At 39.0% G+C, this 23,582-nt stretch overlaps 2 protein-coding genes across 2 annotated transcripts; both read left to right on the top strand.

Moving 5' to 3' along the window:
* Window positions 1-301: 301 nt before the first annotated feature.
* On the top strand, window positions 302-8,005 carry LOC106933317 (cilia- and flagella-associated protein 100-like). Its single transcript, XM_088009788.1, has 13 exons — window positions 302-1,282; window positions 1,453-1,675; window positions 2,857-2,921; window positions 3,181-3,344; window positions 3,437-3,517; window positions 3,852-4,018; window positions 4,147-4,183; window positions 4,855-4,891; window positions 4,974-5,128; window positions 6,102-6,231; window positions 6,996-7,198; window positions 7,280-7,373; window positions 7,491-8,005. Exons 1-13 carry the CDS (start codon window positions 1,187-1,189, stop codon window positions 7,614-7,616), a joined length of 1,578 nt encoding a protein of 525 aa, XP_087865914.1. The 5' UTR covers window positions 302-1,186; the 3' UTR covers window positions 7,617-8,005.
* A 1,147-nt stretch (window positions 8,006-9,152) lies between these two features.
* Window positions 9,153-19,570, top strand: ap1ar (adaptor related protein complex 1 associated regulatory protein). The gene is made up of 10 exons (XM_014987360.2): window positions 9,153-9,619; window positions 10,355-10,403; window positions 10,509-10,535; window positions 11,535-11,560; window positions 11,643-11,739; window positions 11,930-12,028; window positions 13,535-13,596; window positions 14,173-14,246; window positions 14,366-14,488; window positions 16,305-19,570. Exons 1-10 carry the CDS (start codon window positions 9,549-9,551, stop codon window positions 16,574-16,576), a joined length of 900 nt encoding a protein of 299 aa, XP_014842846.2. The 5' UTR covers window positions 9,153-9,548; the 3' UTR covers window positions 16,577-19,570.
* Window positions 19,571-23,582: the final 4,012 nt, after the last annotated feature.

Genomic DNA, 23,582 nt, shown 5'->3' on the forward strand with positions numbered 1-23,582 from the left:
CAGAACACAAGTCATTCTAGAATCTTCAAGGTAGGTGAATTCTTCGGTTTTAAGTCATTAAAACCAACCCGTTCACGTGGTAGGATGACTTTTTGTTATTTCCATCAAGCGTAAAACGTGTTCTTAATCTTGAACAGCAACATTTTTCTGTTTGTTCTTCAGGAAAAAGAGAGAAATTTAAGCTTAATTTAGGCTAACCTGGCAAAGCCTGTATTTATCTTGTACTGTTAGCTGTTTTCTAATTTGTTTTAGGCAAGAAACGGTATAAACCTACTTCAAATGGCTAGCTATTTGATTTTTTTTCTGTTTTGCTTTTTGTCACATTTAAATGTTCTAGTCATATAATTGATTTAAAGTTTTCAAACAGTGTTTTTTAGGGGGGAAAACATGTGAAAATTGATTCCCATAATGAATTAATCGAGGTTTACTTGTGGTTAACAAACATTTTAGGGAAAACCAAGTTCAGCTTTCACCTCGGCCTGAATAAAGATAGACCTGTTAATAAAAATTATTTGGAAATTTAAGAATGGATGAGAAATAAAATCATTGACTCATTTATCATTCAGGAAACAATATCTCAAAGCCCATGGGATTTGAGTGAGCCACAGTGAGAGTTACTTTTTAGATTTAAGATGAAAATATTTAAATATGAGCTTTGCTACATCAAACACATAACATGAAGTAAAGTTATACTTATCAGGCATCCATCCGCTTTGCAACCCAAAAACAGCAAATAAGTTTTTCTTTAAATTTGTAAATTTAAAGAAAAATTTATACAAACATCAATACAAAACAATCTCAATAATGCTTTGATTAATACCAATACTTGACCTTTGATTTTTCTATCTTTTGTCTTATGTGTCTTTTTTTTACGGCAGAATTAAAGGGTGATCTGGTTTGGCTCTGGACAACAGAAATAAAAATGTCTTCACCGCATCCCTGTATGTTTCTGGTAGGATGCTAAGCATTCACACTTAAAGTATATACCAGCACACCCACTGTACCGTTGCAACATTTGTGTTTTCAGCTGACGGAGCAGACAGGGGTTTGGTTTCAGAGGCTGATGTTGCTGCCAAATTACAAAAAGCAGGTATAAAATAACAAATCTCCAGCGAAAAAAAGTGAGATAATTAAACTCCTATTAGCATATGTATTCTTTTTTTTTTCTTCATTCCTGTGTGCAGAAATGAGGAGGAGGAGGCCACAGCAGAGCCCATATAAAGTGCCAAACAACAAGACCGTTTTTGCACTGAGTGCAGAGGAAACGGCAAATCGTAGAGAGGTCTGTGTGTGCTTCGTCACAAATTGCAACTTTCCCCCTTGTCTGCAGTGCTCCTCCACTTCCACGTTTGCGGCAAAAAAAATTATTTAGTCGTGTTGAAGTCAAGCTTCTCTCCCCCTAAACTGTATTTTTTAATTTTTTAATTTTTTTTTTTTTTTTTGGGTGCTCAGGAGATGCGAAAATTTCTGGCGCTGCCAATTGAAGAAAAGGCAACCCACGCTGCGAGAGCGCTGGCCAAGCTGAAGAATGAGCTGGTGGGAGAACTGGAGGAGGAGGAGGATGGGGAGGAGGAAAGCGAGAAGAAGAAAAGTCTGAAGCAAATCAGGAGTAAAGCAGCTTTCCCTAAACAAACGCGGAGCACACACAAGCTGAAAATCACCACAGCGAAAGAAGGTAGCGCGAGAAAAGGGTGGAGAAGTTCAGCTTTTATACAATGTTAATCAGATGTGGGCGTATCTCTTGATGACTGTGATAAAATTGTGTAAAGAGCCTTAAAAAGAAAAGTATTTCTTTTATGGTGGTAGCGTAATCTTTCATGGAAAATTTGAGGAAAATTCTGAGTTTTATTCAGTGGAAAAAAATTCCACGTCATGAAACGTTTGTTTCTAACAAAACAACAAACTGTGGCGCGATTACTGGAACACTAGCAATGTAACGACTCAGTTATATGATAAATGTAAATCTTGTTTGTCATCGTCACATTTCAGCCACTGGGCAATTCAAAGTGCTTTTTATGATAATAGCATAAAACGTTACACAGCAATGTCATAATGAAGGGGGGGAAAAAGTGGGAATATGGACTAAAATTGAAGATGTTCCAGTTATTATTAACCAGAAGCAATTCTAAACTAATAGGTTTTTGATTTAAAGGAACTCAAGTGTTCTGGTTGTTTGAGAGTTTTCTGGAAGTTTGTTCCAGATTAGAGGAGCAGAAAAACTCCATGTTTGGTTCTGATTCTAGACCTGAACCAACAACAGCAGAGCTGAAATGTGTTTTGGTGCCTAGCCAAGATCTTGCTGGGACATCAGTTCAAGTTTTAACTCCTGAAATGTTTCTGAAAGGTTTGAGTCCATCATTACTACTGATCAGATTTAATTCCTGATCAGTAGCTTCTGGCTCTAATAGCTGGAAGCTATTGATTGTTCCTCATTAGGTCCAAAAATAACGACTTTGTTCAGGTTAGCAGAAGAAAGTTATGCATTGATTTGTTCAAAGCAAATTCTGAGTGCTTTAATGGGTTCACGGTTACCTGGCGATGTGGTAATGTAGAGCTAGTTGGAGCGTGTGGACGTTAAACAAGATAGACCCTTGTGGAACCCCCCACATGTGACTGAAGTGCTTTTTAGCTATTTTTCTTCCGCTCGAGAAGGCATGGCAGAAAAACAAAAAGGATATGTGACTGGGGGAATCAAGAGATGTCAAGAGAAGTGGTCAAAGATTCACCTCTCAGGTCTTTGTTAAGGAGCTCGTTATGCATTTTACTGTGGGTGTCGACAAATTTGTCCACATTTGTCAAAAATGCCATTTGTGACGTCGTGCAGAACTCAGCTGTCGTGTTTTCCTCTCTCAACAGAGAAACTCACAAAAGAAAGCAGACATGAATTACTCCTCATGGAACGGCAACAAGCAGTCTTGGAGGTGAATTGTTTTAGACGGTGGAAAAGGATTTGGACTCGCAGTCGGAGTCTGTCTAATCCTGGCGCCAAACAGAAACCATTCCTATTTTAGTTTTAATTAAGGGAACATTCTAAAGTAAACAGTGAAATCTCAAGAAGGCTTCAGGTTTGCCTTGAAATGTTTCCTATAAACGAGACAAGAGAATCAAAGGTTATGGCTTTACTTACAGAAAACAGATATTGTAATATGTCCTCCTTATCTTTTGGGTTTTTTTTTTTAGTTGTCTCTGATGACTAAACGGTCTGAGATCCTGAAGATGGAGAAGGCCGTTGCAAAAGAGGAAAGAAAGTTGAAGCAATTTGAGAAGCTCATTGAAAGGGACAACCAAAAGTTTGAAGAGTTCCTCAGGGAGAATGAGAGGAAGTCAGTGGAAGCCAGAGCTCTGTGGGTGTAACCGTGAACGTCTTCACTTTGGGACAACAGGATGTTGTTTTAGGATATCGCTCTAACTAACACACGCATCTGTATGCTTTCAGTTTTGAACAGGAGGAAAAATCAAAACAGGAGAAGAATGCCGTGATCAAGAAGCTGACCGCTGAAATGAGGACCATTCAAAGGTAGCAGTGTTGCATTTTGATACTTCACCTCTGACCTGCTTCTCTTCCTCTGCTCAAATAAAGCATGAACAGTGTTAGTTTTGTTCATGTGTGAATAAAAACAACAAAACAAAACAAACAGCCTTAAGGTGGGGAAACACAAATCCACCACACACTTTTTAGACGTCTAGCTTGTGGTTATGAAGTGGCGAAATATGAAAAAGTCCTTAGAGTACAAACACTTGTACGTTATATGACATTATTCAGAGCGCGGAAGTATCCGAGAGGTGACAAAACTGCAACTAGATATCTGTGTTGTGCTTTTTTAATTATTATTATTATCACTATTTCATAGTGAACTAGAGAAGTATGAAGACGCTCTGACAGACTACCTGAAGTACAAAGACTTCCTGTTCAGACTTTCTCCTCCAGAGTGGCAGGATGAGAAGAAGAGCAAAGACTCAAAGGCTAAAACGTCGTCCGAAAAGAATGACGGACAGGAAGTGGAACCTACTGAGACGGGTATTTGGAATAACAATTTAGTGTTGCTCTAGAGTTGATTGCTAATTTAATCGTTTCTGCTCGCGAGATGCATTTTGCTGGTTAAAAGCAATCATTTATTCGTGTGTTTCCTGTTTGCCTATCCGCAGGTTTGGAGAGGAAGCTTCCCCCTGTCAGAGCGACCAGGTTGTCCTCTTCTCAAAGTGACACGCTGCAAGAGCACTTACACACACTTCTAACCATCTGCGTTCTGTGCTATACACCAGGACATCTTAATTTGTTCATATTTTCCATGTAACACTCAATGGATGTATTTAAGTTTTTACTGTTGCACACAGCAAGATGTGTGCGTGTCCTTTAAGAGTCTTTTAAAAAGTCTTAAATTCATGTGGCTAACATGAAGGCCTTAAAATGTCTTAGATGGGTTTTTAAAATGTAAGTTGGCCTTAGATACGCTGAAGTTTGTTAAATTACAGAATAACTGATCAAACACTGGCATGTGTCCTGAGTGTTATTGGCTGGAAAATGATTTCTGCAATAAATCGGTGAAACGTTAGCAAATTGCACTGGCAAGTAAAAGTGGGACAATTTTACTTTTGCTTATTGTGGAGCAACAGAATCTTAAATCAGATTTTATTTAACCTTTTATTTAACTACACTTATATTTATTAAATATTGGCTGTAAGTTTAACACACTGCATTGTATCTGTAGATATGTTTAACATTACCCAAATTTACAACGATAACAGGTGAATTCTGGACACTCGTTTTCTTGTGTGCAGCTCCCTCTTGTGGTAGGAAATTGGGAATGATTTATGAAACGTATTCATTTAAAACTTTGTCTTTACATATTTCAGAGAGAAAACCTGTTCACCGGATTCTGACAGTTTAGAGGTCAGTTTCCCCTCACCAGAACATCTTACCTTTGGAGTGTTTTATCTGCAGTTTTCACCTTTGACGTCCCTCCACCATTCAGGATAAGCCAGAGCTTTACTTCACCGATCCCCAGCAGCTACTGGACCTGATGTCAGAGCTGACAGAGCAGAACCTGTCCCTGATTCAGAACTCTGCGAGGGTGGGGGAGGCGCTGGAGAAACTCCGGCAGACCGTGGATACGACCAGGAGGAAGATGTAAGCGGTTTGCACAGTAGCCTGCACCTTTTTCTCTTCTTATCCAGCATCATTTAAACCAGGGGTGTCAAACTCATTTTCGTTTTGGGCCAAATCAAGATCATGAATGCTCTTAACCCCTAGAACCCGACGGACCCACCGGTGGGTCCAGCTGCCGGGACCTCGGCTCGCTCTGTAAACAAAGGCTCCACGTGCCTTTAAATTTTTTTTATTTTTTATTATCCGCTAAAAGAGGCTTTGATCTTTCAAAAACTATTCCGCATAAAGGTTTTGCCCAAAATGTTAAGTTTAAATTTATTTATACCCCCTGAGGGTGTAAGAGGTTTTAAAGGGCCGGTTGTGCCAGAATGCATTGATAAAACCTGCTCACAAACTGTTAAAATATCAATAAATCCTTAAAACTAAATAATATTATTGAACATCTTTCCAGTCCCTCCAGGATTTAGTGATTCTTTCTGTGATTTTTTTCCCAATAAAAGTCAAAGTGTTTGTAGTACTAATTTGGAAATATTTGCGCTTATCTATGACGGTAAATATGACTTTTTATAGCTCTCTGTATGGATCATGGACTATAATCTGACATCAATGAAAGCTGAGGCAGCTGTTTAGTTCAAGTAAGAAAGTTTTTGACAATTTTTTGAGAAAAATCTGCAATAAACTCCCAATTATTAGCTCAATTTGTTGATTTTGTGTGAATTTCCACAATAATTCTCAAGAAACTGGAGGGACTGATTGATATAATTTGGCAGTAAACAGATAAAAACTGCATTGATTTGATTGATAACATAATGTTTAAGCACATTTAGTGTTTAGTCTGGAATCTAGAGGGCCACATAAAAAGCTGTGGCGGGCCGGATTTGGCCCACGGACCTTGAGTTTGACACCTGTGATTTAAACCATTTACTAAGTTTAGATTGCTCTGTGTGTGTGTGTGTGTGTGTGTGTGTGTGTGTGTGTGTGTGTGTGTGTGAAGTGAAAACGAGGAGGAGAAGATAGCCCTACAGATTAAAGAGCTGAACCAGAAACTTGACAAAGAGAAGGCGAGAGGCACGAAGCTCGAACAGATGGTCCAGCTTCATGTTTCACTGAGCTCACAGGACCAAGTAAGGACACTAAATATGCATATCTGACCCCTTTTCTGGAGAGTCTGCACTCATATTTGCATGCATATTTCAGAGTGAAGAGCTGTGAAGAATGAGAAAGTACCAAAAAGAAAATGGAACAGGGGAATTTTCTGTTCTGTATTTGGGTGTTCACTGTAGGTGGAAAATTTTCTGTAGGTTTGATCCGGAGCAGTTGTAAAATTCAGCGAAATCCAGGAAAACTCAAAATTTTGCATATAGCAATTTGTCTTTTCTTGTTCTCCTTGGACACAGCTGACGGGTTTTAATATCAGATGTGGGATTAAATCGTCTTCCAACATCTGCTTGTAACTTTTTTTTTTACAAATGTACACAAGAGTATTCATCTTGGTGAGAAACCTTTACGAAGAGCCATGTTTAGTTAATTGACAAAAATCTTTGTTTTTTATAAATATCTACTACTAAATACTTTGTAATTTGTCTTATTCCAAGTGCATTAAAATATTTGCATCAGAAATTAGACCAAAAAATACTTTGTAAGATTTTGTGTTTTTGTAGTGGAAAAAGCACATATTTTCTAATAAGAAGTAAAATAAATCTAAAAATACTTGAACTCTTTGGTCATTTTGTTGAGGAACTTTTGTGCAATTGACTGAATGAAAAACATGAAGAATCGTCTGCAGTTTCATCAGACTCTGAAAACACTGAGCAACTAAAATACCAATTGTTTGTCGTCGGCGGAACATTTAAATATTTAAACTCTTGGTGGGTTTTTTTATTTCCAGGACAAAATGTTGGACGCCCTTGATGAAAAGGTGACAGAGGTTTACAGCGCCTGTGTGGAAAACGGGATCACCGACCTCAGCACCTTGCAGAAGGTGGCAAAAATCGAAAGTCGCGTCTTCTCGCTGCTGCAGAGCCTCGAAGGCATGCCAGTAGAGAGACTGGCAGCGGTTAAGAAGGTCAAGGACAGCGAGAAGAGGAGCAGGTATCACTGAGAATATGAGGTGTAATGAAACGGGCAAGACAAGGGTTTATTCAGCCTCCCTGTCCTCATACTGTGACTCAGGATGCGTGAGGAAAAGCTGATGGAGCAGAGAGAGAAACAAAAGGAACGGATGAAGAGGTATCTGGAGAGATCCTTGGCTGACTCCAAGAAAATTGTACGTCTGATTCCTCTGATTAGTCAGAGTATTACTGCAGCGACATCGAAATCCTTTTAGAGACAGAGACAGATGGAGTCACGGTTTTTTTTGGGTTTTTTTGTTCTTTTTTCCCAGAGTGGGAAGAAGCTCATGCCTAGATGCATGCCTGCTGTGAAGAAAGTCGAGGTCGCCGATGTGGACAACAAGCCCGCCGAGGACGACATCAACGATTACCTCTTTGGCTTGGACGACACGGAGTGAAAAAAGCAACAGGAAGTGATGCGGAGGAATTATTCTTACAGTACCAGAGAAAGAATGTCTTTTTTTTTTTTTTTAAGAAAGTGATACTGACTGTTGGATTCTTTTGATGTTATATATCTTACAAATCTATCCTTTAATGTTAGGATTTTACTTTTGTTGCCGAACTTCAAAGCTATGCTAGAAAGCAAAAGGTTTAGAAATCATGCTGCATATCATTAGCACTGTGTTTATTTGATGCAACACCTCTCTGTAAATTTGTAAGAAATGTTTCTTTTAATTTTACCAAACATTTTACTGTGCTATAGCACCCCAACAGGTCAAGAACAATACACACACAACTATTCTAATTAAACCTATTACATTAAACAGTGCATACTGGCTTTTTATAATAGTCTAAAATATGACTATCCATCCATTTTCTTACACTTTTGCCACTAATGGGGTCGGGAGGGGTGCCGACTGTCTCAGTTTGTGTTGCATCCAGTGTCTCACAGGTTGGTTCTTTCTTGAGGACCCACGGTATGAATTCTGGCTCAATTTTTCTAAGTACTGGCCCCAAGTCGTTCGTCCAGTTCCCATATGTAATGACATCGTTTTCAAAGTAATCATCTTCCCATCCTGGAGTCTTTTTCACAGGCTTACGCTTAGATGAGTGTTTCTTCTGCATTAGTGAGGACCGGTCAACCACTGGAAATGATTCACTGGTCACCGGAAATCATAATTTCAAATGTAGAGCAGGAGCATGAGAAGAAGGAAATTTAAACTGTTCCTTTTGTTATACAAAAAGCGGTAAAATTATATTTTTAGTAAACAAATTGAATGAATTGCTAAAAAAGGGCAAAGAATATCAGAAATGTAGTGTTTTATGCTATAAAGCATTGCTGCAAGTTCATATCCCCAACTCCAACATCAGGGATATCTCTTACCTGCGGTCTAGGCCGTTACTCAGTGGTCCCTCATCTTCCTTTAAATTAAAGTTTGCATTTCATTTAAAAGTCAAAGTCCCAGAGACTGGAGCAAGAGAAGAGAGGTGCAGAATCCATGTTGCTTGAAGTATGTGCAGAGTTCACACAATCAGTGATGATTTGTGCTGCTATTTTTGTGTTGGTTCTTTTTTATAAAGTAACACCAATTACTAGGTAAACTCTTGCTATTGAGAAATGATAACTCTCAATATAGTTTCACAAATGATGTTCAGAAATGTTTCTCAGTATCGTTTCTCTGGAGGTGTGGACTCTGTTGAAGCTTTAAACTTTACCCAACATCTAACATTTGCCTGTGATGTACGGGCAAACCTTGTGGAGGCTATGAAGCTTACCGGAAATTCCCATTGCTGTAAATAACCACCCCCCCAATTTCAAAGGGAGAAATACAGAGCTGAACCAGCCATGGGAACGTGGCCAATACACGGACTGAAAGGCTTCACACTTCCTCCGTTACCATTGCTGAAACTACAGATGTCATCATTCACAACTTCTCCATCTGTTTTTTGATTGGCCCAGTTGAAATTCTGCTGGAGAAAGTCCATAACAGAATTACTGTATTTTATGAGTGCATGAATAAGGAAGAGCTGTATGGACATATTAAACCTGGGCGGTGCGGGAGATGATGTGTTCACATACACCCAGAAAGTATGTAGTTGCGCCTCTGGTAACTGGGTAGAAAATGTAAAGAATCTGGGTGCCTTAACTTGTTTTTTTTTTTAGGTTTTTTGTTGTTGTTGTTGTTTTTTTTCTAGGTGGAACAGCAGGTGGTGGTGTTTCCTCCAGGCATGGTGAGTTAGCAGCCAGAGAGGAAGGAGGATGAGGAAGTGGTTGGATCAGAGGACTGGACCTGATGATGATGATGATGTCGCCGCCTGTTGTGATGCACCAGCAGCTTCCAGGAGAGTGCTAGCTGGACCCCCAGACTCCGGTCATTCCTGACAATGAGATGGGTAACTGCTGGGCTTACTGCGTGGGGCTCTTCAGGAGGGAAGCCAACAGGATCCAGAGAGGAGGCGGGTACGTAAAGTGAGGCTAGTAGTTAGCTAGCCGAGCTAACTAGCCTGACAGCATCCCTGACCCAGTGTATCCGGTTACTGATAACGCAGCTAAGGTTTTTAGTCTATAAGTGACACGGCAGAATGTGGAGGAAGGCTTCAGTGCTGCTCCGTCTGTGTCGCCACCGGAAGTAGGACTGGGTTTAACATTAAGGCCGGTCAGTTTGTGCTGTTTGTTTGGGGTTTAACCTGCAGCCAGCCGGCCGGTCGGTCTCACGGGGAATGAAGACCCCACCCCACCTTATTGTTGACAGCTTAGTCACAAATACATTCACGCTAGTCTAGCTTGAATGTATTCGAACACGTTTCCTTTCCCAACGCAATTCTGAACTTTTACATGTTTTTTTTTTTTGCGCTTTAATTTCGTCTTCAACGCACAAACTATCACTTGGTTGTTTCTTGTGTTGCGTTCAGGCTCCTCTGTCACCAAACTGAGTGTAAATAATTGATGTTTTAGCCCCATGCCGCCTTCTACACAGCTTCCCTCCTACTCATTTACCCCTCTGTCTCATTATAGAGCTTATATAATGATAGTTTTATGTCATATTCTTGTTTCTGTTGCAAGCCTCTACCTGCAGGTATGATTAGACAGTCATTTAATGAAAGCTTAAAATGACCAAAAATAACTGATTTGTGTTGCAAATCTGTTTGCCTTAGCTTTATCAAAACATGATATATTCCTCTAAATATGTTTCAGGTCAAAGTACTTTCGAAGTTCTACTACAGGAGAGCATTACACAATAGAGGTATGACTTATGGACTTGGTTAATTTTGTCCTTTTGAACTGTGAATATTCAACCCAAGTTTACTTTTATTGTCTTTTTTTTTCTTTCTTTCTTTAATTTTTCCAGTTTGAAAATCTGGTAGAAAGTGACGAGGTAAGTCAGATTTTTTAATTTATTTTTTAATTCTCAGTCTCACAAAAAGTATTCAATGTCCCTTCACATTTTTCACCTCCCAACCACAAACTTTTAATTGTGGAATTTATGATAAACAAACACAAATTCAAGTCAGTTCAAAATCAAAAATACTTTATTGATTCCAAAGGGAAATTATATGTTGTTGTGACTCAAATTGTTCAAGACTCTTCCGAGAGTTACTGTAGATGGTGATGGCTGCGATCTCCTGTAGCTGTTTGTGTTGCAGCGAATTGGAAGAAGCCTCCGACTGAATACACTCTGAGTTTTTATGACAGTCTCGGAAAGGAGGATGCTCAGAGTTGGCCGTAATTTTTGTGATTTTTATGTAAAGTCCTTGTGGAAACTCATGACTTTCTTACAGTTGTGGTTTTTCTTCTGATTTCCAACTTCTGAACGGCAGAATGTGGAGGAAGGTTTGGAATTAATTAGGAAGTTGGTTGGAATTAATTTGGGTGCCTGAAAACAAATACATGCCACAGTTTTTGTATTTTTATAAAAGGAAAATTTATATTTGTGTCTGACATAAAATCCCAATAAAATATGTTAATTTGTTGTTGTTGTTTTACTCACGGTTTTGCTACTTAGGAAGTAATTTAATTGCAAAAGAGTGTTTAAGTTGAATAAATTATTATAAATTTGGCAAAGACATGTCATTGCTTGGCTACCGGAGAAAAAAATACCTTAAAAGTAAAAGTGTGACTACAATCACACATAGATATTACTGGAAGAGGGAAGAAAGAAAGAAGAAAAAAAATACAAATAATAATATATTGATAAATATATATAACTTAGCATTTTCCATACAGGCAGTCTGAGGGGACTTTTACTTTCACATTGTCATCGTTATCCTGATTGTAATTCTCCTTTCATGATGAATTAAAGAAAATAACACTGATCCAGTTTTTTACACCAGAGTTTTAAAAGTGACTAAAAATACTGTGACTGTTTACGTTTCAGGCTGAGAGCCCAAAGCCCTGTCCAAGGTAAGCAGTCGGGTCCGAATCCAAAAAAAAAAAAACAAACTCACCAATATTAAAACTGTGATGTTGTTTTTTTTATTTGCAGGCCCATCAATGAAGATGAGCTCAGTCACCTCAGAGAACACCGCTACGCTGCTATCTCTGACAAACAAGTCCTCATTGACCAAAAGCTGCAAGTTGAGGTGAGACATGATGCTTTAATTCTTGAGAGTTCCAGCTCCCGTTTTTTTTTTTTTTTTTTTTTTTTTTTGTGCTTTCAGTCTTTTGTTTTTGGCTTATTATTTTTATTATTATTATTTGCAGCATCGCTTTGTTTTCTGTTTTGTTAACTTTCTGTTTTGTGTTTGTTTAATTTTGTTTATTTCTGCTCAGTTAGAGGCACAGGAGGAGAAGTTAAGGCTAGAAGAGGAGGCTAGAAATGCCGCCCAGCGCGAGGCCGCCAGGCTGGCTCGTGAACGAAAAATGAAGGAGGTGAGGCGGCACTGAGCGCTCCCTTCTGCTAGTTTACCTTACGGCGTCTCCTCTGACCCGGTGTCCCTCTAGGTGGGCCGTCCTGGCTTTTAAACTCCTCCTTTTCCTTCTCGTTTGTGTGTTGTTCTTTCTTTTTCGTTTTAGCCGTGTGTGTTTTTTCTTTTGTTCTGATCAGCCTGTTTATTATGTTGGGGCAATGAATATTTCATCTGCATGGTTACAGTTCAGTTCTCCTCAAATAATTGGTTATAAATTAACTTAAAGTAAACTTAACTTTAACTTAAAGTAATTTATTATCAACACATAAGTCAATAATTTCTTAATATTGATGAAAAAGTGCCAGATTATTTCACTTATGACATGGGGGAAAATATCTTATTGCTGAAATAATCTGCCAGTGGAACTGGTACTTCTTATTTTTTTATTAATATTAAGGAATTATTGACACAATTTCTTTTGTCTTCGTCTTGTATGGAGAACCGTCAGCAGGTTCCTGATCACAGGACCTCAGGGGCCTGCCAGGCAAAAAGCCCTCTAACCTTGTGACTCTCCATGAGAAGCTCTCCGAGTCGGTAGAGGAATATTAAACTGCACTCTAAAACAGATCAGAAGCCGTTGTAGTCACGCCAACGCTTGAGTCACGGGTGAAAACTTGTAGGATTTTGTCATTTTGAACAACTTGGAACCGTTTGATGTTGAAAGTGCTTTGCAATAATTTAGTTGTGATGAAGCAAAAGCACGAGTTGGTAGATGACTGAAAACAAGAACGAACCAAAGACTTCATATTGGGATCCAAAGTGAAACCAGAAGCAAAGGTTATGCCAAGGTTCCTAACGGAGAGATTTTGCCAGAGAACCAAAAGGTCTGAGCGTCTCCTTTCTCTCAGAGGTCCGTTTTTCTGGTACAAAGATAATTACTTCAGTTTTGTCTTTTATTTAGTTGAAGAAACCTGTCAGTTTAACAGAGTCTGTGCAGCTTAACAGATGGTGGCAATTCGAGGTACAACTGAACCTCGAATCTGCATCCATAGCAGTGATTATGGATATCTTTAAAAGTTGACTGAATGTCCCCCAATGGGGAGCAAATAAAACCCAAACATTAGAGGCTCCAGGACCTTGAGGGTTCTCCAAAATGATATATGAATAATTACTTCCACAAATATGTACAAAACACTTCCTGAAACCATCTTTAGTGCTGCGGAAACAGGCTTTATTGATTAGTGTAAGCAGGAAATCTTTGACTTTGTTAGGAACTGCGCTTGCCAGATTTGCACAAACCTTCATGAAGACGAGCGTAGTGGTGCTGAAGCAGAACATTTCCTGTCCTTATTTATCTCCCTTACTTTTACGGTCTAAAGGTTTTCAGCTTGCTTAAAGAACATGTAAGTTTGTTTGCTTTTTATTCTCCATCCGTCTCCATGAGGCCGACATTCTGAAAAGTTTTCATGTAAATCCTGCCTCTCCATTTTGCTAACGGCGAGCTATTTGTCTTGTTTTCCATCTCCAGCTGTACACTCAGAGGACGCGGGGGAAAGCAGATGGCTCGGGCGCCGAGACGCAGCAGAGAAAGTGAGTTCCTTGAAGTTCTGTTGGCGGCACAAATGAGATCGTAAGGTTCTGAAAAGGTTCCCATTGTGAAACTGACATAGAAGGGGCAATTATCTGTTTCACTTACTGGATGGAAAAGTCCAGACTCGTCTCTTAAGAAACTGTTTTGGGGTGGAGGGGGTGTTGTGAATAATTTCACAACTTTTTCCAAGTACACTCCTGATCAAATTTTAATGCTGGTTGGAAATTGGCAAAAATTAACATTTTGCTCTGTTGGGTCTTAAGAGTGTTCTAAGTAAAGCTTCAAAAAGCAAAAAAGAAGAAAATGGGAGCAAGTGAGACAAAAACAAAAAAACAACAAATTGCTGAAACTTGACTAATAAGTAGATTGTAACTAGAACTGTTTGGACTGAAAAGCTGACTAACTCAGCTGTCCACATCTAGTTTCAGCTCTGCAAGAACCAGGTTCAGCAGATTTTTATTTAGGAACATTTGTGTGTGTGGGCGTGTGCGTGCGTGTGTGTGTGTGTGTTTTTTTTCCTTCTTTGCCCTCTTTAAAGTCCTGTTGTAGTGATTGTCTGCCCGGCTTTTTTACAGACAAGCCTCTGGGGAGGATTTTGACGTCTACCTGCAGAACGTGAAAGCCCAGTCGGATGCTTTCAGGAGCAACAGTGAGTGATGGATTTTTGCTGGATTCAAACCTATGCTGTGCTAAAACCAGTTCATAGCTTTGATTTTTGGAAGAGAAATGTGCCGTTGCGCAGCGTAGCCACTGCCTGTGTGTTTGCAGGACTTCCCTCTGAAGCAAACGCAGTGACGCCCAACACGGACTACAGCTGGGATTTCACCACTAAGACCCGCTCCACCAACGACGACGGGACCTCGCTCGACTTAGAGTGGGAGGATGAGGAAGGTAACGGGTCGACTTTTAGTATTTAGTTTCACTTTAATCTGCTGTTTTTATCCCTGGTACCTTTAAATGGGGGTATCTATTTGCTGTGAAAGTTTGCTAATTAACAAGATAAATGTGTCTGATTTTAGGTATCATCTAATTAACTACATTAACATTTGTGGTAGGAGCTTACCAATAATTTGTCAAAGACACTGGTGCAAAAATTGGCACCAGTGTCTGGAGGGGTGCCAAAATACAGCGGAATAATAATTTTTTTGTCAGCATTTTCTGTATTTAACAGCTGACTATGCATTAAAAACCCCTGAGGTGGTCCATATAATATGTCTGCAACAGTGACGTGCGGTGAGGTTCATTACTAATGAGGCACTGACTTATGACTTAGACACCATGTTATTGGACGTACGGAAATTTCGCACATGCATACAATGCTGGAGGGCAAAAAGACTAATCTTTTACATGTCATCCATAGCCGCGTTAACTCAGTGAGACTTAGAAATGTAGGTATAATTTCGTGCTATGATCCACAGCAAAGTTATCTGTATTCACCAAGCTACGCAGACTCGTTGCCATAGCAACTGACAACAATGCCACTCCATGTTTTAGGATTTAACACCAAAAAACATTCAAGAAGTTTGCACACAGAACAGAACATTTAGTCTGTTGTTGTAGTACGTTTTAGGCTTAATGTTTAATTAATAAATAATTGCTGTGGTAGATTAGCTACTACTTCTACTTTACTGAATTATTTAAACATAAAATGTAGCCCACAAAACGCACATTTCATTAAAAAAACTAAACAAAAGCATCTCATTGATGTTTTACCTTTACGTATCAATGAAATCCATGCATCGCTAATTCTGCACAAAAATATCTGTTCATCCAAAGCCAAGTCTATCCTCGGCATGTCTTTTCTACTCCGTTTGAGAATCATCAAACTGTCTCGAAGCAAAACCTTCAGCTCCGGTGTCGGTCTTCCTTTAGTTATTATTTCCTGCTTCAATTTAAAATCCACTTTAGAAAACTGTTTAACTGTAGAAATGTAGTCTTTCATGTTGACGTCGGAAGAGAGGAGAAAACAAATATATCGCTGTACTTTACTTATTTACTGTATGGCTAGATCCATGGCTAGCTCACTGTGTCTTACTCTGCAGTTGTGCAGTCACAATATCTGGAATCATGAGCGCCCCCTGCCATGAGGCAGGAGAACTTCCTGCCTCACCTCGAGTCTGTTCTCTGCCGTTTCTGATGTGATCTCTCCTCCGCACACAAAACACGATACACACACAGTTAGTGACAAAAAAACACTGTACATTATATACATAAGAGAAATTATGAAAAATCAGTCCATATATTAAATGTTTTTTAGCCATTTTATTGCCGGCGTACAGACAGGACGAACATGCTCCCATAGAATGGCAGCCAGTGCAGTTAGTGAGAGGTTGATCAATCCCAGGTGAGGGATTGTGTATTTTTTTTTCTCGTGGGACTTTTCTGTCAGGCAAAAGTTTGAGTCCCACGCATCCTGGAGACAGTTGAGGCTACCGCTAACTAGCTGCTAACATGTCCTTGCTAGCTAGCTAGAGAGCTTCTTTTTTTTTTTCTTTTTTTTTTTTGCGTCTGTCCTGGATAACTGCACATTTGTTGCCACTTGTCTAGACGGCGTCAGTGCATTTATGTGGAGATGTAAGTCTTAAATTCCAATCATAAAGGTCTTAAAAACTCTTAAATTTGAGTTGGTGAAACTTGTTCAAACCCTTCAAAGTAATAATAAAGACTTGTAGATGTTGGAGTTAAAAACGTCGTCTTCCCTCCACAGGAATCAACCGAGCTCTTCCAGCCTGGGAGCGGTCTCGGACTGAGGAGGACATCTTGCGGGCGGCCCTGCGGCCCGGCAGCAAACAGGTGACCAGCGGCCCCACCTCGGCCTCCGAGGACTCCAACGCTCTGGAGTGGGAGAACGATTTTGTGAGCACTCACCCGGAGGACGGTGGCGACGCCGAATTCGAAGGGTTCGTCAACCCTGTCCTGGACACCCCCTCAGAGGACGCCTCGGACTCTGGTCTCAGGGCGGAGAACCAGGACAGATAGTGTCCGGCACCAAAGGAGACCTCACCAGCTTTTTGCCTCATGAATCCGAAATGTCACTTCTTCGTAATCCGTAAAGAATCTCTGATGCTGGAGAAATTTGGTAATGGATCCAACATGGCAGAGTCTAAAGACAATTATTTTTTTTCCTCAAACGTGTTTTCAGTGCCTTCATCTGCTACAATATCTGACCATTGAGCATTGTAACTGTCCTTCCTTTTACCGTTTTAAACATTGTTCAGAAAGTGCTGCTTTCTTTTTCGTTTTTGATGATGATGATGATCAGTGCTTGAGTGACCGAACTGAACCCAGATTGTTGACAGGAAACTTCAACATGACCGCTAACTGTAAAACCAAACGGATGCTTTAGGAGAACAAGGTGATGGTTTAGCTAACAGAAAGACAAAGTGTCACTTTTACATCTCGGTGTCTGGGGACCAAATGCAGCTCTGAGTCCAGGTGAGCATCACGCAGGTTTTTTTATTACTATGTATGCAAATGGAATATCTAGAAGTCAAAATTTTACCCTCTCAATTTTATCCAATACAGTAAAACAAAATACTGCAGCCTCTATTCAAGCAATACAGTTTAAATCAGATTCACACTGATTTAGGTAAGTGCAGAATACCAGAATTATTTACAAAAAAGTCCCCCCAAAATGTCAAAAAGTTAGGAGACAATTTTACTTTGGCTTTTATTAAACTGTATGACTTGGGTCAAACCTTTTGTGGCCGTTTCCACAAAATTCCCACAATAGTTTTACTGGAATTCTGGCTCCATTCCTCCTGACAGAACTGGTTGCCATGCCAACACGTTGACTGTGTTGTCCTTAAGCCGTTTTGTAACTAATCTGGCAGTGTTCTTAGGATAATAACTCACTTGCGCCTTAACTTTCCCTTCTCTGATGATGACCTGAGACGTTGCTTCAGCATTTTCACATGGATACTTTTTTCCTCACACTTTAGCATCTGTTTTGTAAAGTGCACCAGTCCCTCCTGCAGCAAATAAAACCCCACCCACACATGCTTATAAACTTCCCACTTTCCCTTCAAAATTTTATCGGTGATCATTGAGGCCAAAAATACTTGTACCGATTTTCGTTTCATCCCCAGGACATTGAAAACTGGATCCGTTTGTTCCTGTAATTTGTTCCCAAGTGCATTTTGCGAGCTGTAATCTGTAATCGTTGCTTTTGGGAGTCGTGGGCTCTTCCTCTCTGCGTGGCTCTTCAGCCTGTGTCGGTACGTGACTCATTTGGCTGCGGACCGTGTCGTTCGATAACCGGCTTCAGTCAGCATCTTTAGAACCTCCGTTGCTTTCGCCATGGAGTCGATGTGCATATTTAGTACGAAAACATGTTTCAAGGTATCTGTAGATGCGTATAACTATTTCAACCTATTATCTATCAGGGAAGAAAATCGGTCGAATCAACAGATGTAAAATTCGCTGCACCACAAGGAAGTTTGTGTTTTACATCTGACCAAGTACATTTTAAAAAAAGACTGGACTGCTCCTGCTACAATGTAGGTAACTGCATTTAGTCACACTTTCAAATTTATTGGCATTCATTGATTGAAAGGAGTGAGAAAAAAATAACAATACGGATGGTTTTGAGCTTTATAAATTAGAATTTATTGTAATTCTTATAAGAAATGTATCACGATAAACGATACAATAAACGCCCACACCTACTTTCAAAGTGAGTATGTCTCCAGGATTCTTAGATGATTTAACCTACAAATGTTCGTACTTCAGGGCAACCTGTGCGCAAAACAATCTGATTTCAGTGCCGTAGGAAATCCTGGCAGTTGCATGCATACGTCTCTAGAAATCACAGGACGGCGCCCAGGTTACACTCAGCACAACAGAACATGGAGGTAGAACCTTACACACGTCTCAAAGCTCTAAAAATCAAATCAAAAAGTCAGCAATTTCCACAAAGACATTTTTAGTTGTTTTTTTTTTCTCGCTCTGTATGCAATCTTTGTGACGCGTTCAGCATCCGTGCGTGCCGCATGTTAGCCAGCTCCAATCAGACACGGTGTACTGACGGTGCATGCGTTCTTCACGAAGAAGAAGCTCTGCTGTTGACTGCGACCTCTAATCAGAAGCTCCGAATGTTGGAACCATCAAGTATGAAATTCTGTTCATCTTAAATGTTTTTGTTGTTGCTGTTGCTGTTCGGCAGAATATTCTGAAAAATCTGACGCGAAGCAGGATTCTCAAGCTAGCCTCTTTTAAGATGACGTCAAAAATCCAAAGAGCAATTTATTAATATCTAATGCCAAAGTGAATTAGAAAATCTACGTGGGAAGGCGAATCATTTTTAGAGCGGTGAACATCAAAACTGGACTTAAAACGTCCACTAATCAGATTCCTGTGATGTGCGGGCAGCAGAGGCGCACCGATGCCGGTCTTTTTTCTGGCCAATTGTCGATCTTTAAAATGCCGATTTTAGCTGATTTTTTTTTTTTTTTAATTTAAAAAAAGATATTTTTTTGTTTAGAAAGTCAATCTCGCACATAAATATCGGGCTGACCCAACCGGCCGGTCACCCAAAACTAAGGAAGTCTGAGCCCGGTTGATCAGTGCACCCCTAGTTAACAGTAATGCTGTTGGTGTGTCCAAATCTGTTGTAAACAAGTTGGCCAACAAAGCAATCATAACTGTTTGTTACATTATCACAAGAGGTTTTGTTTAGTTTTCACTTTGATCACTTTCTTTGCTTGTTGTAGAGGATCTTAAAACCTTTAACTCTCATGTCGACTGGTGGAGGGAGACGATGACCTGGGGAATGTGTAGAAGACACATAGGTTTATTTTCAGACTTAAAAAAAAAAATCAGTGTAATTTACTGCACCATTTAATAATTTAATTTTATGTTTTGTTGTGATTGTTGTTTGAACTTGGTTTAATTCTTGTAAATTGTGTAAAAAAAAAGTATAATTAAACATTCCTTGTCATGATGAGTTGAAGAAAATAAATTCATAGTTTTAAATGTTTGTGTCTATAGTTTCACTGTTTGGTATATTGTTGCAAACCAATGATGTAGTAAATTTCTTAGCAGATTTTTTTTATTCCAAAGTCAGCATTCATGTTCTGTCCTGTTGTGCTCATATCTTAATTTGATTATATATAATGACGCTTAATCAGTTTTCATCTAATTTGTCTTTTCAGTGTAAGTACTCGAGCTGCTTTCCTGAACGTTTTCCACTTTTGAATGATAATTCTCTCTTTGAAACGGTTGAATACTAGCAGAGCTGAAACGATTAATCGATTATTGAAGGAAGTAATGGTCAGCTAATTTAGTCATTGATTAATCGTTAACTGGAGCATACAGGCTCTGAAAATGAAAAAGGCCATTTTCAGGGCACTAATTAAGACAAAGCTGAACAAAAACATAAACATTTGAGATAAAAAAAATCTCTATGTTCTGGCGGAAAAAAAATCCTCAAGTGACATAGCTTTAGCTTCACCTGATTAAAATTCTGTTCTAAAAAATCTATAAAGTACTTTTTGTATCCAATTATTAATAATTTAATCCAAAACTAATCAGATCAGGCTGAGGTTTTCATATGTTGATGCTGGAAGTATTTTTTTAGCTGCAGATGGATCCTGTGCTACTAATCATCCGGCGTTCGCTACAGGAGTGTGGCGTCATTACATTTTCGGCTGTTTATTGTTTATTTTCTTATTCAAAATAAGGAATTGTATTGTTTATTTGTGTCTTTTAATATACTTCTTATATTGTATAAAATAAGCTCAAGTGTTTAAATGAGAAATCTGCAGAATTTCCTTTAATCCAATTAATCGATTAATCGACAGAATAATCAGCTACTAAAGTAATCTTTACCTGCAGCCCTGAATAGTATCTTTAAAATCCTTCCTTGATTCAAACATAGTTAGAGTTGCTCTTTCTAAGGTGATTGCTGCTCGTTTTCCTGCTTGGAGGAGCAGCTCACTGGTAACAACACTCCTACCTTTTCTGTATTGTCTCACTCTTTCTATAGAAGAGCGTTTCTCACTAAATTCCTCCAGAAGTGGTCCAGTTGCAAAGTGTTGCTCTACTCAGTGCTTTCTCTAGTTGGAAATTTTCTACCAGGAATTGCTTTGTCGTTCGTGAATAGGCGGGTTGACGCAGCTCCTTTGACGACTGGGTAAGCCGCTAACCGTTTGTTCTCTGATTTGTGCTGCGGAAAAGCAATTCCACGTAAACCTGACCTTAACATGCTGTGTGTCGTTAATAGTGGAAAAAGCATCACTATGAATTTAAGTGCATTGTAGAGTACATTTGATACAGGAATCTACTGGACAGAAGAATGAGTGTGTGCGTGTGTGTGCGCATTTGTTTGTAATACCTTGTGGGGACGATTTTCCTGACATATACTACGTTGTGGGGAGCAATTGCTCCTTGTGGGGACCGGAGCCTGGTCCCCACAAGGGGAAACCCTGATTTTGGGTCAGGGGTCAGAGTTAGGACTAAGGTATGAATTGAGTTTTGGTTAGGGTTAGGGTTAGGAAAAGGGTAAGGTTTAGGCTGTAGAAATGAATGGAAGTCAATGGAAAGTCCCCACAAAGATAGCAACACAAACATGTGTGTGTGTGTGTGTGTGTGTGTGTGTGTGTGTGTGTGTGTGTGTGTGTGTGTGTGTGTGTGTGTGTGTGTGTGTGTGTGTAAAGGTTTGTGCAGAAGGCTGTAATTTAATTTATAAAGTATATGCTTAGAGCATATATCAATAATGCAGCTGTATGAGGTTCCCATATGGAACAGAAGTGGCAAGCAATATAAAAAAAGCACAATATCTTGGAAAAAGTATCTGCACCCTTTGAACTTTTGCACATTGCAACCATAAAGTGATTATTTATTTATGTTTATTTTTTAGCAGATTCATCTTCTTGTCTACAACTGTGGCTCGTTGAACCTTCCACAATGGTTCTTAGTAACTGTGGCCTAAAAATAATAATAATAATAATAAAAAATTCAAGTAACATTTTCAATATAAATTGAAAAACAAATCCTGGTTTAAATGGGTTTTATTCGTGTGACGAATTGATTTTACACAACAGAATGACATTAAAAATATTGTTTCAGATCAATTTTTTGCATCTTTAAGTTGGAAATCATGTTTGTTTTTTTCGTAAATTTCAACATCCCACAGAAGGAAATGAATCCATCTTTTTTTCTGTTAAATTTTTTTGCTTTTCTTTATTTTTGAAACCTAAGAACAGAAATAACGAGTTTTTTTGTTTTTTTTAAATGACACATTTTTCCGAAGTAGATGTTTATCAAAAAATTTTAAGTGAAGGTTATGTAACATTCTCGACTTCAAGCAAAACTTATTTAACTGAACTGAGTAGTTTATGTCAAAGCATTCTAATGTGTTTGAATGGTTCAAAGTCTAGAACTAAATTAAATTGAGAATCTGAGGGAAAAAAAAAACTTTTAGTATCTAGTAGTGAATATCAGACTCAGCTGCAATTTTCAGATTTTCTTTTGTCCAGATTTTTGAAAATCAGACTACTTTTCTCATCCTTTACAATAAATGCACTCTTTTGTCTAGCTATCACATAAAATTCAAAGACAGTAAACTACAAATTGTGGTTGTAACGAGGAGTGTGAGATTGTGTGAACTTGTGTAATTTATGCACATATCTGAACATCGTTTTATGCTTTGAATCGTGTCTCTCGGTGACCGGTTACCGAGTCACACACACCACTTGGCTCTTTCCTGGTCTGCAGCAGCGTGTAGAGTGGAAACGCTTCGCCTGAGCTGCCATCTCAGCCTGGAAGGCCTCGTCTGCTCTCGTTGGCCATGTGATTAATCAAAAATAGCAAAAGCAGCTGCTCATCCTTTCTTTGAGCAAACTGTTCGCTAATCAGCCATTATTCAAATGCTTTAACAAATGAAAGACAAGAGCAAAGGGCAAACGAGGCTTTGCAGACAGCCAAGACGATTCCTCCCAGCGGTTTAAATGTCTACCTTCACTATTAAAGGCACTTCATCTGCCTTTCCAAGCAAAATGGATTAAAACTCTCTTAAATCTGCACGAAACTCCTACAGAGAACCATGATGTAATTTTTAAAGAAAATGTGTCTTGATTGCAAAATTATATGTGAATTTTTGGCTTAAAATATAAAAAGAAAATGATCATGCCATAGCTATATGATATAGCTCATTTAGGATAAATATTATATCTGATCATATAAATGATCTTAATATGTTCTTGAGCTTTGCAGAGACATAATCCGACATGTTTAACGGTGCCGTTTCCCAAACTTGTTCCTCTTATAGGAGAGTTGGCAAGTGGTCAGGTTGTCGCCGTTTTCATTTTAACTTTTCATTTAATATTTTTGCTTCATTCACTCAAAAATAAATGTGAATAGTTCAGATAATGACTAAAAGAAATCACTTAACAAAAGGAGCAGCATGAGGTATGAACATAATATCTGGCCCCTATTCACATAAAACGAAAATTAGCTATTCAGCTCAGAAAACTATTACAAACATACATCATACACACCAAACATTCACAACAAAACATCTGCTGATTCAGTGCCATATCTTTTAGAAGCAGGAAGACATTTAGATAATTTTACTGTTTCACTGTCGAGATCACAGGTGTCAAACTCTAGTCCTGGAGGGCCCACTGCCCAGAAACTTTTAGATGTGCCTCTGCTGCACCACACCTGAATAGAATAATTAGGTCATTAGCAAGGCTCTGGAGAACTGATTTACACAAGGAGGAGGTAATTAAGCCATTTCATTCCAGCGTTTTTTGTATGTGTGGCACATCTAAAAACTGCAGGACAGTGGCCCTTGAGGACTGGAGTTTGACACCCATGGTCTGTTCCATAAACAGACCTCTAACTGAAATGCATCTTTCCATCGTCATCATTCTAAATAACAAATAAATGAGTAAATCAGTGAAATAAACCTACATCCACAATGTATTTGCTGATATTTATTTAGTAAGCTTGTTAAGTAACAAATTTTACAAGGATAAGTCAG

Source organism: Poecilia mexicana, unplaced genomic scaffold, assembly GCF_051168715.1.
Source record: "Poecilia mexicana isolate PSO_F unplaced genomic scaffold, ASM5116871v1 scaffold_10, whole genome shotgun sequence".
Classification (NCBI taxonomy): Eukaryota; Metazoa; Chordata; class Actinopteri; order Cyprinodontiformes; family Poeciliidae; genus Poecilia; species Poecilia mexicana.